The following is a 17,919-nucleotide window of genomic DNA, read 5'->3' as shown; positions in this document are numbered from 1 at the left end:
ATTACATTCAGCCCTTTGAAGGCAACTGTGAAGCTGATGTGGCCCCCAGTGAAAATGAGTTTGACACCCCTGGTGTAGCGGATGATGCTCCCCTGGCACCTGGCCACCTGGCCAGAGCTGATTATTGATAATTTTCTTAATTATCAATATCTGTAATTAAGAATTATACCTCAAATTTGCTTTTAGTATTGTGAATGTGGAAACCAAAGTCAGAACTCCTTGATAAAATTGTATCTTCAGTTTCTTTAAATTTTTTGTGGCTATATTATATACAATGCATTTATTTTCATACACTCTTTTGGTAAAGTAGTAACTTGGTATTTGCCCAGAAAAGATCATTTCTAAGTTCAGAGCTAATCATTAGGATACTGGAAAGGTGTTTTCTTTACCTCAGAAATCTTCTCATCTTCTGTTCCTTTGAAGGGAGTTAATGTGGAAAGAAAGATTAGTTAAAATCAACTTCTTTATAAAGATGTTGAAAACAGTAGACACCATTTTTTGGGAAGGAGGGCTTGTTACTGTCACTTTAAGGTAACAAAAAGTAAAATTCTGAGTTTTATTAATACAGATTTTCTGGGTAAAGGAGAAAGAAAAACTCTAGCAATATGGTATATAATTTACCATAAAGTGCCACTCTCACAAAGAAAATAACTTTAGTATTCCTTCTCTCCCTGTAGGTCCTAAGATTTGCCCAGAATTTAAAAGTTCAAAATGTGAGAACTTGTATTTGTTATCTCTAATGTACTTCTTTGTGAGGAATCTTACAAAACTTTTGATTCATCTTCCTGTTGACCAGAGAGCAACACAAACTTCACAGTAATAACTATCTGATGACTTGTTTTTCTTTTATTAAAGTAATATCCATTCTTATAAGATCTTGCTCACAGATCTTTATGCCAAGGAGAGTTCTCAGAAATCTGTTTAACAAACTCCTACCCTTTCCTCCACAACAGTAAATTGTTACTTGCTTTTCAACTCAAAAATATACAGGGTGGTGGTAAAAGTAAGTTTACAGTTGTTTGTATGAAAAATAATACAATAGTAAATAATACGAATAAATTCTGTGTTTCAGTTACTCACAAATGTAAACCTACTTTTGCCCCACCCTATATGTTTTGAGTGCTAGATGCATTTGTTTTCTGAAGAAGGATATCAAAAAAGAGTACGTAGGAGTCAATTAAAGAAAACATGTTTGTAGCATGTATACTTCTTTTGTGATATAAAGGACCATGCTTAATTTCTTCACTGTCCTTTTTTTTTTTTAAGAATTTATTTTGCTTTAATTTATCAAAAGAAACACATGGATCCCTAAAGAAAATGTCTCATTATTACTCTATCGAGGCTTGTCTTGCAAATGACTATGATTCCTCTGAAATCATTGTAGTGCAAACCCATAGAACAGCAAAACTCAAATTGAAATCTTAACAGTATTTGTCCTAAGTTGTCTTCAGGACTTAAAAGAGTAAAATATAAAAATCAGGCAGGTTGAATGCTGAATTAAAATTAATTATATGTCTTTTTTCTCAAAAAAGTATTTTTTGAAGTTAACTGGATAACTGCTTGAATTTGAAAATAAAGATATGTTGGAAAAGAAAAGAGTTTCACTGTAGTAGATGCATCCTATCTATATTATAGCTCAAAGCAATACCTTTTTATATTTAGTGAAATAAAAATGTAGTTGTATTTAGTTATTTGGCCCTGTAGTTTTACTGGCTTTTATGTAAGAAACTATGTCCTTACTTCATAAATTATTAACTATATAGTAACATTATGATTACTTGAAATAACATTTTCAGCTATTCATTATTTGGCTCTAAATGGTCAAAGATGGAAGGGAAGTAATACATACATTGATTACTTACTACCAAGTACCATATTTTACTGTCTCACTATCTATGATGTTTTTGTAACCTAAAAAAACACCATAGATAGTGAGACAGTAAAATATGGTACTTAAAATACAAGTTATTTAGTGTGATATAAGTATACCTTTAAAATGTACTTTTAGTGTATTTTATTTTTTTAAATATTTACATAGGAAAATAACAGTTTTCTCTTCAATTTTTATAGCATATATCATTATAAAATTGGGTGCTGTTAAAGACAGAAAATGGATCAAATAATAATTTTAAAGCATGCTATACTATATAATTAGATATCATCTGCTTTTTATGAATTGCATACAACTATAAAATCATTAATATTATCTTTAACTATAACTGCTCAAGATCCTGAAATTGTATTAGCATGCTATTTTTCACAGAATTTTTAGCAATTTCTTAAAAAATACTCCAAAAACACTTATTTTTTCATATTACTCTGTTCTCACTTATTAAAGCATAAGAAACATGATTAGTAGTCTCAGTTCAAATGAAATAGAAATTAGACATGTTGAATAAAAATATTACATAAAAATTTAACATTTGTAAATTATTTAATATAAAATTACCAAGAACTTCGAAGACAGTACATATTGTCATCAGTGACTTAAACCATATCACTTTTAGATTTTGAACAACTTTTTAAAGGATTTTTTAATGAAGAGGAAGGTACAAATCAAAATGGCTAAGAAAAATAAAATGGAGTGTATACCAGAATAGGATACATTTGAATTCTTAACACATTGAATACAACTTTTTTTAATACTAAAAACTTTAAAATGTCCACATGCTTATTTTCTTTCAAAGGTGGAAAAATAGCTGTTTTTCAAGAAAGCTTTTCACAGTTGAAGCAACTTGGAGGTTCTGTCCCAGAGATGTTCCAGGGGTTTTATTTCAAGCAGCTTATATAGCAGATTCATTATCAGATATCTTAGTTTTTAAGGTCTGTAGGCTATGTTGAATAAAGTTCTCTGTGCCTTGAACATCAGAGAATCTGGAGTCATTTCTCCTAGCAGACCAGTTTTTCATTTTTATTGAATTCTGAATTGTGTCTGACGTGAAGTAGTAAACTATTGGGTCAAAGCAACAGTTTGTAACAGCAATGCAGAGAGTGATTGGGTACATTGTCCTTACTGCTACCACTGCTGAGCAATTAACAAATGTCTGTGTTCGCATAAGAGAGTATAAAATAAGGTTGATATTATAAGGCACAAAACAGAAACAGAATATGACCAAATGTACAAAAATCATTTTTAAAACTTTAGTTTTGTTTATTTTGCTTCTACTTAATGTTACAGGTTTATTTAAAGTTCTTAGCACCAGACTAGAACAAGTTACATTTAAAATTAGAGGAATGAAAAATCCCACTATTTCAATGAAAATTACAATCCTTGAGAGATAGGTTTTCCATGTGGCTTCTGGGAAATTTTCAAAGCAGGCTTCTGGGGTATTGTTTCCCCGAGAGTGGGTAGACTGAAAAAAAACTGCGGGTGCACTTCCTCCCATCACAGTTAACCACACAGCAATGCACACAATTTTTGCATTTCGTTTGGTTCTTATAGTCTTTGACCTAAATGGGTAGACAATTGCCAGAAATCGATCTACACTAATGCAGGTTAAGAACAGAATGCTTCCATACATGTTGGTGTAAAACAGCATCACTGAAATTTTACAAAGTAAATCTCCAAATGTCCAATTCCGTGCTGTAAAGTAAAAAATCCTGAAGGGTAGAGTGAAAACGAAAAGCAGGTCTGACACTGCCAAGTTAATCATGTATGTTGTAGTTTCATTTCGCACTTTAAGGGTGCAGATGAAAATGTATATGGCAACACAGTTGGATAGTAACCCAAGCACAAACACCATACTAAACATGCATCCATACAAAGTGTACTTAAAGGAGTCATCATAGGAGCATTGGGAGCTGTTATTGCTTACCATTATAAAGGCACGTTCAGTTTACTGTGTTGAAGTCCTTTGGTCAGCAGCAGCCTCCTTTGGTATTCAGTTTGGGACCACTTTAAAACCTCCAGTGTATTTGTAAATTCTTTGGATTTTTGGATGGTTTTATGAGTATTTCCTTTTTCTCCAGAATTTCCAAAAGAAACATAAAATTTGTTGCTGTAACGTTTCCACTTGGTTCTTCAACAGGAAAATAGTTTCATTTTCTACTCCCAGAAAATCGATGAATCCAGGGCTTGTTAACTGACAAGCAACCTTAAAAAAAATTGTAGTCAGTGAAGCCAACCCATCGGATTATAAATTGTGAAGAAATGTTTTGTTCTGAGATGGAATAAATCTACTACTCATTCGGCAAACTTTTATTTCAGTAGGCAGGATAATATTCCAAGATTAAAGTTCTTTGTGCTCCAGAATGTTTAAGCTAAAGTTAGCAGTTTTAGTTTGCTTTTCAGTGCAGACTTTCAGAAATTTAAACATTCCCAATTCGGTCTATTTACTTCTTGATTTTTTAAAATGAAGTTTTCCTTTTTGGTGTTCTTGTAGTGGATCCCAGGTGATGGTAAGCAGAAGAGTCTTTTAAATGTTTCAAAATAAATTCCTAAGCGTGTTAGCTCTTGCTGAATGAGGGCTTTTCTTCCGTTGCCAGCTGTATTGTGTGATGGACTTTGTCTGAAGTGCAAAATAAAGGCTTGCTGGGTTTGTAATATGACATCACAGGAAGAAGAGGCTGGGCTTGAACAAAGAAAGGTTTCAGCCCAGTTTGCAGTTCTTTAATCTGATAATGTGTCTGCTGAGGATATACCTTGGAGACTTGCAAATGCTCACTGTTTAGCTGAGACTTCTGGCCACCAACTCTTTTTTTGCAGAAATGCCAGCTGGAATATGGCCATCAATCATCTCTCAGGGAATTTTCTTTCTTTTTTTTCTTTTATCCTTTCTTGTAGTAATAATTGAGAGAGAAAAATATCAGTGTTGAACCACTTCTCTTATTTGCTTTTGTGTTTAGAATATGACAGTATTTTTAGAAATAAAATGTATATGAGTGTATTTTTAAATTGAAATTGTTCGTGATAAGAAAGCATTTAAAAAAACTATTTAATGACTGAAAGAGAGAAATTTAATCTTCGAGTATAAAAAGGATTTGATTGAGAGACCACTGGTAGTTTTGCCACTGTTAACCTCTGTTTTCCATAATTGTTCCATAAGATTTAATTTAATTGGTATGATTGTGAATGGCTCCAATCCCAGATGTCTTTAGTTTTTGATAAACAACTTTCTAACATTCTTTGCTCTTTCCTATAAAACTGAAATATTTGACACTTTCTATTTTTATTATTTTTTAAAAATATTTTATTATTTATTTATCTTTAGAGGGGAAGGGGGGAAGGAGAGAGGGAGAGAAACATCAATGTATGGTTGCCTTTTGTGCATCCCCTACTGGGAACTGGCCTGCAGGGAACCGGCCTGCAACCCAGGCATGTGCCCTGACTGGGAATCGAACCGCGATCGTGTGGTTCGCAGGCCCGTGCTCAATCCACTGAGCTACACCAGCTGGGGCCTATTTTTATTTTTTAATATATTTTATTGAATATGCTATTACAGTTGTCCCATTTCCCCCTTTATTCCCTTCTGCCCTGCATACCCCCTTCCATCTGCATTCCCCCCCTTCAGTTCATGTGCATGGGTCATACATATAAGTTCTTTGGTTTCTACATTTCCTACACTGTTCTTAACCTCTCCCTGTGTATCTTCTGCCTACCATTCATGCTACTTATTATCTGTACCTTTTCCCCCTCTCTTCCCACCCACTCTCCCACTGATAACCCTCCATGTGATTTTCATTTCTGTAATTCTGTTCCTGTTCTAGTTGTTTGCTTTGTTTTTGTTTTAGGTTTGGTTGTTAATAATTGTGAGTTTGTTACCATTTTACTATTCATATTTTTTATCTTCTTTTTTTTAGAGTCCCTTTAACATTTCATATAGTAAGGGCTTGGTGATGATGAACACCTTTAACTTGACCTGATCTGGGAAGCACTTTTTCTGCCCTTCCATTCTAAATGATAGTTTGGCTGGACAGAGAAATCTTAGATGTAGGTCCTTGACTTTCATGACTTCAAATACTTCTTTTCAGCCCCTTCTAGCCTGCAAGGTTTCTTATGAGGAATCAGCTGATAGCCTTATGGGCACTCCTTGGTAGGTAACTGTCTTCTTTTCTCTTGCTGCTTTTAAGATTCTCTTTATCTTTAATCTTGGGTAATGTAATTATGATGTGCTTTGGTGTGTGCTTCCTTGGGACTCTCTGAACTTCCCAGATTTCCTGGAAGTCTTATTTCTTTTGCCAGGTTGGGAAATTTCTCCATTATTTTTTCAAATAAATTTTCCATTTCTTGTTCTTCCTCTTCTTCTGGCACCACTATGATTCGGATGTTGGAATGTTTAAAGATGTCCCAGAGGTTCCTCAGCCTCTACTCATTTTTTTGAATTCTTGTTTCTTCATTCTGTTCTAGTTGAATGTTTCTTTCTTCTTTCTTGTCCACTCCATTGATTTGAGTCCTGTTTTTCTTCCTGTCACTGTTGGTTCCCTGTACATTTTTCTTTACTTCACTTAATATAATCTTAATTTTTTCATCTAATTTGTGACCATATTCAACTAATTCTGTGAATATCCTGATTACTAGTGTTTTGAACTGTGCATCTGATAGGTTGACTATCTCTTTGCCACTTAGTTGTATTTTTTCTGGAGCTTTGACCTGTTCTTTCATTTGGGCCATTTTTTTTTTTTTGTCTCAGCATGCCTTTTACATAGTAAGGGGTGTATCCTAGGTGTTTACCAGAGCAAGGCAACCCACATCACTGGGTTGTGTCACTATGTGGGGGTAAGGGGTCCAAGAAGAAACAAAGCTGCTTGCTTTGCTCTCTGCCAGTTTTCAGTCACTTCCTCCGCTACCCATAATCAAGTTGGGCCCTTCTGGGGTTGATTCCTGGGTGGGTGGGTTTGTGTCCATTATAGGACACTGTTGGTCTCTCCAGTGAACTTGCCTGTGAGGCTCGGAGTTTCTCTCAATGCTGTATCAACACCCACACAAGTGTTTTCAGTCAGAGGTTTGAGGCTTTATTTCCCTTCACTGGAACCCTGAGTTGCACAATCTGTCTCCCCAGTTGTTCCTCCTGGTTTATCTTCACTCGAATGCTCCTGCTCTCTCCTGCTGGTCTGGATAAATGTTTCTTCTTTAACTCCTTGGTTATCAGACTTCCATACAGTTTGATTTTCTGTCAATTCTGGTTGTTTTTTGTGCTTTAATTTGTTGTGGTCCTTCTTTCGGTCGTGCAAGGAGGCACAGTATGTCTGTCTACCTATGCCTCCATCTTGGCCGGAACCCTCTATTTTTAAATTATCATTTTCACTACAGAAGAAAATCAGAAATGTTTGTATTTGGTGCAATATTAATCTTATGCACAGAATTAAATTGCATCTTTTCAAATGAATTTTATTTTCATTCCCTTAGCCTTCCCCTTACTCTCTTAATATGACATTTACTGTATTTTGTAATATGGTTCAAATTTGTCTTCATTTAAAAGCTCCTTTGAGTTTTTTCTCTGTATATTTATATTTAAAGTGTACTTATTTTTTAGAGCCCAAAGAAATTGAAAGAAGAAAGTATGTGTGGTGGAGGTAATTGAATGTAGATGTTATTTCCTCAAGAACTAAAGATATCAAAACCCATGGACACGCATGTTTTTCTCATTTTATATTACCATTTTTCAGGAAAAGCTATATCCAGTTGTGTTTTGCTGTTCTTCTTTTCTAATTTGGTTCAATTTGGGCTGAAACTCTTCCTTTTCATAGCAATTAAGAAGATTTAGGGAATTTACAAGCAATTTATTTTCCTTTATAAATTAATTACTTAGCTAACTTAAAATAATATGTGAAAAATTAAAAATATGGACCCTGGCTGGTGTAGCTCAGTGGATTGAGCACAGGCCTGCGAACCAGAGTATGGCGGTTCAGTTCCCCCTCAGGGCACATGCCTGGGTTGCAGGCCAGTTCCCAGCAGGGGACACACAAGAGGCAACCATACATTCATATTTCTCTCCCTCTCTTCTTCCCTTCCCCTCTAAAGATAAATAAATAAAATCTTTAAAAAATATATGCTGCAGTAACATATGCTGATTTTGCACCTTTTCATTTTGAACTACACTCATGCTGAGCAACTTTATTGATGAATCTCTCTTGAATTGTAACCTGTTTTTATTGTTTTGACTGGGAAATTTATAATCAAGTGAAACAAAAATATGAGTATTACTTATAATCAAGAAACTTAAAACTTTAAGGGACTGTATTTCTTTGTATGGAATTGGTATGGAAAATAGGTAGTGTATGTGTGTTCATGTAAAAGATAACAAGAAACTGAGTAAACTGTAATGATAAAAGGAGTAGTTAATAAGTTTGTATTCTATTGGAGAAAGAAATTTTGTATAATTTCTTAGTAATCTGCTTTCAAATTGATAATCTCCTCTTTAATCATTATTAAAAAATGATATATAAGCAGTTATATGCCCTGACCTTGTTTACTTCCACTTTCATCTTGAAATGGCATTTTCTCAAACAATTAAAATGTATTCTACATTAGAATATTTTCCCACATATTAATGTTATTCACTCGACTTCTTATTCACTTAACTGTTCATTTGTTTTTTTCATGTGGGAGTTATTGGTGCTCAAAAATGAATAGGTTACTATTTGTTAAATTAAGCTTTTTGTTGTTAATGGCTAACTTTTACACTATGTTTGACTCTGAGTAGATACTCACATGTTTGCTGATGAATGAATCGTATCAGTAAACCCAAATTTTGTTAGAGGTTTTTACTGAGGAAGAGCAATAGCAGAGGAGCTGCTTATTTCAACAGGGAAGAAGGTGATTGAATGCTGGGTTTTTAGAGTTACTTAATTAAGGGATCAAAGTAAAATTAGATACCTTAAACATTTTTCAGGTTAACATTTGAAAAATATGGAGTAACTACTTACAAAGAAATAAATCCAGGGAATTGAATGTATTTAATAGTTGCTTTTGTATTTGATAGACTCAGACCAAGCTATTACTTTAATATGAGATTTATACACTTTTGAAACTTAAATCCAAATCAGCTTGTTTCTTGTGTGGGTTTTTAGGAGGTATGATAACACATAAAAGTGATTTGGAATTTAGTGAATCTCATTATGTAGGCCATTACTATTCAAATTTTAATTACATCAAGAAACCAGATAAATAGCCAGTTAGCCTATAAAGTAAATGTCTTTATTAATCATAGCAGTAATGGTATAAATCATGTAGTTGTATAATTTTGATTGGTTTGAGAGGGAGTAGTATTCTGTTAGTTAACCATTGGAAGTTTAAGGATTCAGATAACCTCTGAGTTCTTGACCAAATTTCTGCTACAACTATGAGGCAAGAAATCTGACTTTTGTGTGCTGAAATCTAAAAGTGTTGTAAAAAGAGCATAGGCAGAGAATGAGAGACACTTAATATACAATTATTTGACCTTTCTCAGTTTCTGGCTCTTTGGCTGTAAAATGGGATCTGCACTGCTCAAAGGTCCCTTCTGCTTCTGTATCTGATTCTGATTCTTTGAATACTTTGAATGCTTAAGCTGCTAAGGTGGTTTTTTGTGTGTGTGGTTTTTTTTTTACTCTTAGGTATAACAAATCAAGGAGTCACTTTTCATTCTTTGCATTTGAGAATATTTAATTTCAAAGCCAGATTGTGCAAGAAATATCCTTTGCTTAAGCCAAAAGTCTCATAATGTAAAGAAAATTTTGGTAATGTTTTGTTAAACTGAAAGATTAAACATTTTAAAAAGCCTTTTCTCTATATTTCTGTAGCATTCTTCTTTAAAAGACCTTTTCTTTCCAATATACAAATAAGATGCCATGTGTTTTTACTCTAAAATTTGTCAAAGAGGAATTAATCAAAACTTTAAAGTAGTCTTTCATTAAAAGTTTTGATAGCCATAATTGGATATGGGAAAAAATTGAATGAGAGTATGTGAAACTTAAACTGAGTAAACTTGTTCAAGTCCAAAGGAAAGTATAAAACAGTAAAATTTTGGAGCGTAACAAAAATTATCAAAATTTACTTATTTTGAATGTTGCAAATGTTTGCCATTATAAAATGTGGCTCTTCAAGGTTCTCTTCCATCTCAAATTTACACTTAGTGAAAAAAAACAAAGTTTTTTTCATTTTGGATTCTTCTGAAGCCTGTTAAGATAAATTTTCTGTGTAAGTTTAGAAATGAACAGAACTTTTGCAGTTTGAGAAATGAACATTTGTAATTTATGTTGATATAATGTATTTAACTTATAGAAAGAGATCTTTTAGCCTAATAGGAAAATTTATTAAATTCTAGAAAAATTTAGTATCACTCAAAGTGATCTACCTTTCTATCATTACTGCAAAACACTTAACACTTTTTTTTGTCACTCTATACCCAAGTTCAAGAGATTGAACTAGCCTGTAGGGTTTATAGCAAAAAGTAAAAGTGGATGGGAATGGTGATTGAAGCAGGTTCAAGCCAAGAGGGTGGTGGAAATTAAGAGGCCCAGGAATGTTAGTATAGTACAAGATTTAAAACTTGAGTAAATATGTTCATCACTGCCAACACTTGAATTGTCTGTTCTTCCTTTTTTCCTGTTCCTGCAAGCTCCTCGTACCTTTATTTCTGCCTCTTAAAATTGTATCACATTTTTCTATGGAGACCTCTCAATCTCATGAATTTCTTTTCTGTACTTCCTCACTATTTAGTTTGTCTTCTTTTTAAGACATATGTGTGCAATTCAATTAAGATTAAAAACAAATAAATGTAATACAGAATGTAACAATAGATATTTGTACAGGATGGCAGTGAGTGACAACCAAGCCAGTTAAAGGGCCTCCAGAGGAGATGATGTCTAACTAGCTTTTAAAATTGAATAAAGATTTCAAATTTCAACTCCTGAAGCCTGGAGACATACCTGGTAATAATACCTAAATATAGCACCATTAGTGTAGTTATGTTGTCTTTCTCAACCAAACACATAGAAAATGATTTAAGTGACTATTTTCTCAATCTTTGCGAGGATGCTACATAAATAATTTCACTGTTAATTTCTAAAAGAGAAGTTAATTTGTCACATGCAATGTGTACTTTGGTTTATAAGGGCTTAATTTGTTTATAAAATCCATTTGAGGAAGGCTAGGTGGGTTGTGATTTTCGAAAATCTCTCACCTACTTTAGAAACAGCAAGAAGCAGTGAAAAAAACAGTTTAACTAGGTGTTAAGTAATTTAGATTCTGGTCCCAGCTGTGCTACTAAAAATGTCACCTTGAGCAAAAAATTTAACTTCGCTATTATGCATTTATAGAACGAGAGTACTAAATTAGTCTGTTTCTAATTTAATCTTCACATGAATTTTGAATGACAGACCGAGCATATATTGTCTCCATATATTGTCTCGATTTTACAGATTAAGAAACTGAAATTCAGAGAAGTTGTGACTCGCCTAGGATTACAAAGTGATTAAATGATGAACCATGATGAAACCAGAATTAGAAATCAGGTCCTCACTATTTAGTACCCAGCCTAATTCCTTGTACATGTTTCTCAGATTAAAGAATACTATTCTATGAGTACATGAAGAGCTGGAATTAGATTCTAATTTCTTGATATTTAGCCAAGTGTTCCCACTATACCAGGTATCTTTTTTGTTATTGACTTAAAATAAGAAAAACCTTGGTTCATGGCCTGGCAGACTGTTAAGCAAACAAAAATTTTGTTTGTGTGTGTGTAAGCTATGTAGACATTTTCTTGAATCACCTAATTCTAAAAGTGTAATATAAACCTAATTTTTTAAATGTTTTCACTTTTCTTTAGATTAAAATCATAGTGCAACCTTGCTTTCTTTTTAGCTTCATCATTATTCAATAAAAATGGTTGGAATTGGGAAAAGTACTGTGCCACATTTTATACAGAGGAAGGAAATATTTCTGCTTCTTTCAAATAATTAGAACAAGAGATTTCAGTGAATAGTAAATTTAACATTTTGCAGCCATGTTTATTACTCAGAAGTCCAGATATTCTTCATTTTATTATAATAAGTATTTAATGACTTTCTTTTATCCATTACTGACGGATGAAGATAGGGAAGAATTGCTCTTTCAGGTTGCTCCTAGAAAGCTAAAGGTTTGTGGCTAGAAAGTTACTGTTTGATATACCTAACTTCTTTTGTTCCCAGTAATGAAATTGGGTGCATATTAAAATGTAAGTATATTTGTTTCCAAATGTATATGTGTTGGTTATACAGATTATGAAATACAGGGACGGAAGGTTGTTTCTAGAAAACCAAGTTCAATGCTTTGTAATAACTTAGAGGAAAGTTGCTATAAATATGTCATTGAGTTAAATGTGTACATACTTCTGTTAAATATTTACAGAGGGTACCATAAGAAACTAGAAGGATTGATTCTCTAGGTCTCAGATTGCTTTGTAAGTGTCTTAATGTCCTCATTCTACACATGGTGAAAATCATAAACACACATTATTGGTGTGGTCTATAAAAAGAAAAACAACTTGGAACTCTACTCAAAAAGAACCTTGACCCTACATAGAAGTTTTTCATGAATATGCATTTTATATTTTTAAAAACTCAAGTAAAATGTGTTTTTTTAAATATATGTATCATTTGCCCTGGCCATGTGGCTCAGTGGTTGGAGTATCATCTTGTACTCCAAAAGGCTGCAGATTTATCCCTGGTTGGGTTGCCTATGGGAGGCAACTGATCCATGTTTCTCTCTCACATCAAGGTCTCTCTCTCTCTTTCTCTCTCTCTCTCTACCTACCTCTCCTTCCTCCTCTTGCCTCTCGCTCTCTAAAATCAATAATAATATTCTCAAGTGAAGATTTTATTTATTTATTTTTACTTTTTAATAGTTTTTAAAAAGATTTTATTTATCTTTAGAGGGGAAGGGAAGGAGAGAGAGAGAGAAATATCAATGTATGGTTGCCTCTCGTGAGTTCCCTACTGAGAACTGGCCTGCAATCCAGGCATGTGCCCTGACTGGGAATTGAACCTCCATACTCTGGTTCGCAGGCCACTGAGCTACACCGGCCAGGGCCAAAAGGCATTTTTTAAAGCCCAGCCTTTTGTTGTTATTTTTAGTTCAACTAAAGTGGACTGTTTGAGTGACCAAAAAAGGTTGCTGGATTGTTGTCCTCCTTATACAGGTAGAGAAATAGGAAAAGCACATTGAAATTTTTTTCTTGCTTATATTATCCTTTTCTCTGGGTACACTAATATTTATTTGTTTATTCAATAGTAAATATTTACTGAGTGTCAGCTGTGTGCCTAGTGTTCTTCTAAGTACTGGGAATGCAGCAGTGAATAAAATGAAGTCCCTGAACTTATATTTTATTTGGGGAAGACAGGCAATCAAGAAATAATCATTCAGTTGTTCATATGGTGGTAAGTTCTCTGAAGAAAAATATATTTAGAAGGAAAAGGTGGATGTTTTGTATAGGGAGTTCTGGGAAGGGCTTGCTGATAAGAGGTCATTTGAACAGACACTTGAAAGAAGTGAAGGAATGAATCATTTATTCTTATGAATAATTTAATTCAGGGAGTTAACCTTTAAAAAGGCCTTCCTCAGTCTGTATTTTCAGCTTCATCTTCCATAATCTCACTCATAAGGTTCATATCCCCAAGATTTTCATGGCAATTGGAAATATCTAAGCAGTGTTTCAATTTGATAAAATTTTGTACATCTACTTTTGAATTTTGTTTTGCATGGCACCTCATATACTGGAATTATTTTTTGTTTGTTTTTGGCTACTTGACAGTGTTCTTCAAGCTAAGTACTTCAGGATAGTACCTATCTTTCATGTAAAAAGAACCCCAGATCAACAGATCCATTTCAAGTCAGATCCCACCCTGACTTCTGTCTCCCTCTGCAGTTTTTAGATTTGTATTTTACTCCTTAATGCTTTGGCTAGTACCCTGTTCCCTCAAGAGACTGAATGTTCTCCTGAGTTCAGTTTCCCAGAGAGCAGTGACATCTGACAGTTTAGGTCAACTGACTTCCTTGTCTTCTATTCATTATTTATCCTACATATGCTTGAATAAGCATCTAGGATTTAAAGATACTTATATCCTACTTCTCTTTTCTCCATGATAATATGATATTCTAATTTTGGATCTACCTTCAGATTCTTGTCGTGTCTGTGTTTCAAAGAGTTAACTTTTGGCCTCCCTTTCTTTTTCTGGCATGACTATTATCCAGCCCTACTGGTACCTGGTTCACTTTTCTGTAACCCAACTCTGCTCATTTTCTAAGCACATATGACACCATTCTCTAAATTTGATATTAAAAATTAGGAAGAAATTTGTAGTGTTTTTTAAAATATATTTTATTGATTATGCTATTACAGTTGTCCCATTTTTTTCTCCCCTTTTTTCCCCTCCACTCTGTAGTCCCACTCCCACCATCATTCCCCCATCTTACTTCATGTCCATGGGTCATACATATAAGTTCTTTGGCTTCTCCATTTCCTGTACTGTTCTTAACCTCTCCCTGTCTATTTTGTACCTACCATTTATGCTTTTTATTCCTTGTACCTTTTCACTCATTCTCCCTCCTCCCCCTCCCCGCTTGTAACCCTCCAAGTGATTTCCATTTCTGTGATTCTGTTCCTGTTCTAGTATTCAAAGCCTTTCATGACTTTGAATACTTCTTTGCAGCCCCTTCTTGCCTGCAAGGTTTCTTTTGAGAATCAGCTGACAGTCTTATGGGCACTCCTTTGTAGGTGACTGTCTCCTTTTCTCTTGCTTCTTTTAAGATTCTCTCCTTATCTTTAATCTTGGGTGATGTAATTATGAGGTGCCTTTGTGTGTGCTTCCTTGGGTCCAACTTCTCTGGGACTCTCTAAGCTTCCTGGACTTCCTACAGGTCTATTTCCTTTCCCAGATTGGGAAAGTTCTCCTTCATTATTTTTTCAAACAAGTTTTCCATTTTTTCCTCTTCTCCTTCACCCCTCTTCTCTTCTCCTTCTGGTACTACTATGATTCATTTGGATGTTGGAATGTTTAAAGTTTTCCCAGAGTTCCCTAAGACTCTCCTGATTTTTTCGAATTCTTGTTTCTTCATTCTGTTCTATTTGAATGTTTATTTCTTCCTTCTGTTCCAAGCCATTGATTTGAGTCCTGTTTTCCTTCCCGACACTTTTGGTTCCCTGGACATATTCCTTTATATCACTTTTCATAGCCTTCACCTTTTCCTCTGTTTTGTAACCATACTCAACCATTTCTGTGAGCATCTTGATTACCAGGTTTTGAACTACATCTGAAAGGTTGGCTGTCTCTTCATCTCTTAGTTGTATTTTTTCTGGAGCCTTGATCTGTTCTTTTACTTGGGCTAAATTTCTTGATCTCTTCTCTGTTGTGTACTAAGGGTCTGGGCCTTGGGTATTTACCAGGACAGGGCAACCCAGGTCACTGTGTTGTGGTGCTGTATGTGGGGGAGGGGGTTGAGAGGGAACAATGGCTCTTGCTCTGCTCTCTGCCCATTTTCAGTCACTTCCTCCACTATTACCCACAAACAAATTGGGCCCTTCTGATGCTGATTCCTAGGTTTTATGGGCATTTTAGGATCTTGTGGGTCTCTCCAGTGAACTCCTCTGTGAGGCTGGTAGTTTCTCCTGCCACCTCAACTCCTACAAGTTTTTTCAGTTAGAGGTTTTAAGGCTTTATTTCCCCACACTGAAACCCTGGGTTCAGTCTGTCTCACTTCCCAGTTGTTCCTCCCAATTTATCCACATGCAAAGGTGGTACCATCTGGTCTGCCAGGCGCTGCCTTGCCCAGTCTGACAGCTGCCACCTCGCCATGAGTCCTCTCCACCCTGGCTGCCTGTCTCCACCCCTCCTAACAGTCTGGGTGAATTTTTCCTCTTTAACTCCCTGGTTGTCAGACTTCCATACAGTTCAGTTTTTTGTCACTTCTGGTTGCTTTTTAAAAAATTTTTTGATTGTCCTTCTTTTAGTTGTGGGAGGAGGCAAAGTATATCTCCCTACACCTCCATCTTGTCCAGAAGTCAGAATGTATAATGTATATGTATGTATATGTATATGTATATGTATATGTATATGTATATGTATATGTATGAGAGATTTTTTATGTTCTTAAAGAACAATAATAAGAGAAATAGAAAAAATAAGAAAAAAGATAACGTAAGTCTACTACTATAATAAATCAGTAGTTTATAGTTTTCTAGGTTTTATAATATGTTTTTAGATAAAACTGACATAACATTATATTTGTTTCAGTTATAAAACACAATAATATGATGTTTTTGTGTATTGAACAATGATTACCACAATAAATTAGTCTACCACCATACACAGTTACATTTTTTCTTGGGATAACAATGTTTAAGGTTTACTCTTTTAGCAACTTTCAGCTATACAGAACAGTATTAATAACTATGGTTACCATGCTGTACTTAATTACATCTCCAGGACTTGTAACTGGAAGTTTATACCTTTTTGACTCCACTCATTTTGGCCTTCTCCCCACCCACTGCCTCCGGCAACCAGCAGTTTGTTCTGTGTATCTATGAGCTCAAGATTTTTTGTTTGATTGTTTAGTTCTTCCATATATAAATGAGATCACACTGTGTTTGTCTTTCTCTGACTTATTTCACTTGTTGCAAATGGCTCAATCCAGTTTTTTATGGCTGAATACTATTTCTCTGTGCATGTGTACCACATTCTTTATCTATTCACCGATTGACAGGTCCTGGGTTTAAGTTTTTACTATTACAATTACTTGAAATTAGATAATATCTTTAAAGTTTGTAAGGAAACACTGCCTTTTCTTTCTATATACTCTTAGGTAAGAACTTCATTCTCTTTTAAACTTCATTGCCATAAATTTTTCAAAGTGATTTTAGTCATCATCCATTGTAGACAATATGAAAAATAAAGTTAATTTCTGACAAGAATATACATTCAATCACTGAAGCCTCAGTACCTTCTATTATGATGCCAAAAATTATAACCTGTTAGGAATAGATTAACTTCTTAAACTTTAATCTTTTTAAAAATAAATGCATATGTGCTTTTCTGTTTAGAAAGGTATACCTAGGTTAATTATAAAATAGGAAAAATTTAATTTGATACTTTAAAACATTTAAAGTCATTTTACATTTACTACTTACACTAAATTTAAAAACAGTTTGTTCAGAAACAATAAGATCAGCAGGATCTGAGAGTTGAAATTTTCCTGCCTTGCTTTGTAATATAGGGAAGACATTTTCAAGGACTTCCTCAAAGTAGTATACCTGCTGGAGAAACACCTGGCAAATATTATTGTTCAGAGAATTCCTGCCACTAAATGAATTTGAAACACATATGCTACAGAAAATAGATTTATTTAGACTAAAGTGTTTAAAATCACTAGTCAGAAACATTATTAAATTTTATAACAAGAGCATAATTCTAATTTGATAAAACTGTTGCACTATGAATGAAAATGCAGTTTTTTCTTTTTAGTACATATGTTCTAAATGATACAAGAATGATTTCTTTTGAAAATTTTTTCAACTGAACTAGAAAAATAGATAGAAATAGAAATAGGCTTATTCAGATTTGTTCCACTTATCTTTGAATTAGTCTCTTGTTGAAGAGGAGCATATCTTAAAACTTTTTACTTTATTATCTTAATATGTTTTAAATATATTTATTTTAATTGTTGTTCAAGTGCAGTTTTCTGTTTTTTACTCCCATCCCAGCCCGCCCCTGCAGTGCTCTCTACCTCTCTCCCATTTACACCTCCTTGGTTTTTCTCCATGTGTCCTTTAAATTTGTTCCTGAATATCCTTCCCTTTTTCCCCTGAAATTCCTTCCCCTCTCCTCTCTGGGCACTGTCAGCCTGTTCCATATTTCAGTGTCTTTGGTTATATTTTGCTTGCTTGTTTGTTTTGTTGTTTATCTTCCTGTTAAAGGTAAGATCATAAGGTATTTGTCTTTCACCGCCTGGCCTATTTCACTTAGCAT

At 34.2% G+C, this 17,919-nt stretch overlaps 2 protein-coding genes across 5 annotated transcripts in view; one reads left to right on the top strand and one right to left on the bottom strand.

The window, feature by feature from the left end:
• RB1 (RB transcriptional corepressor 1) overlaps positions 1–17,919 on the top strand; it is a 315,901-nt gene that overhangs the window by 236,559 nt on the left and 61,423 nt on the right. The gene's annotated exons all lie outside the window — the stretch shown is intronic.
• LPAR6 (lysophosphatidic acid receptor 6) lies at positions 2,419–4,503 on the bottom strand. Its single transcript, XM_037152040.2, has one exon. It carries the CDS (start codon positions 3,816–3,818, stop codon positions 2,784–2,786), a length of 1,035 nt encoding a protein of 344 aa, XP_037007935.1. The 5' UTR covers positions 3,819–4,503; the 3' UTR covers positions 2,419–2,783.

Source organism: Artibeus jamaicensis, unplaced genomic scaffold (assembly GCF_021234435.1).
Source record: "Artibeus jamaicensis isolate MK-2021 breed Jamaican fruit bat unplaced genomic scaffold, CSHL_Jam_final contig_414, whole genome shotgun sequence".
Lineage (NCBI taxonomy): Eukaryota > Metazoa > Chordata > Mammalia > Chiroptera > Phyllostomidae > Artibeus > Artibeus jamaicensis.
Note: the sequence above shows the minus strand (reverse complement) of the source record. Positions and strands in the feature narration are given on the sequence as shown.

Bases quoted from the DNA above. Each gene is read 5' to 3' on its own strand.
- LPAR6 (XM_037152040.2), bottom strand. From the start codon at position 3,818: ATGGTAAGCAATAACAGCTCCCAATGCTCCTATGATGACTCCTTTAAG.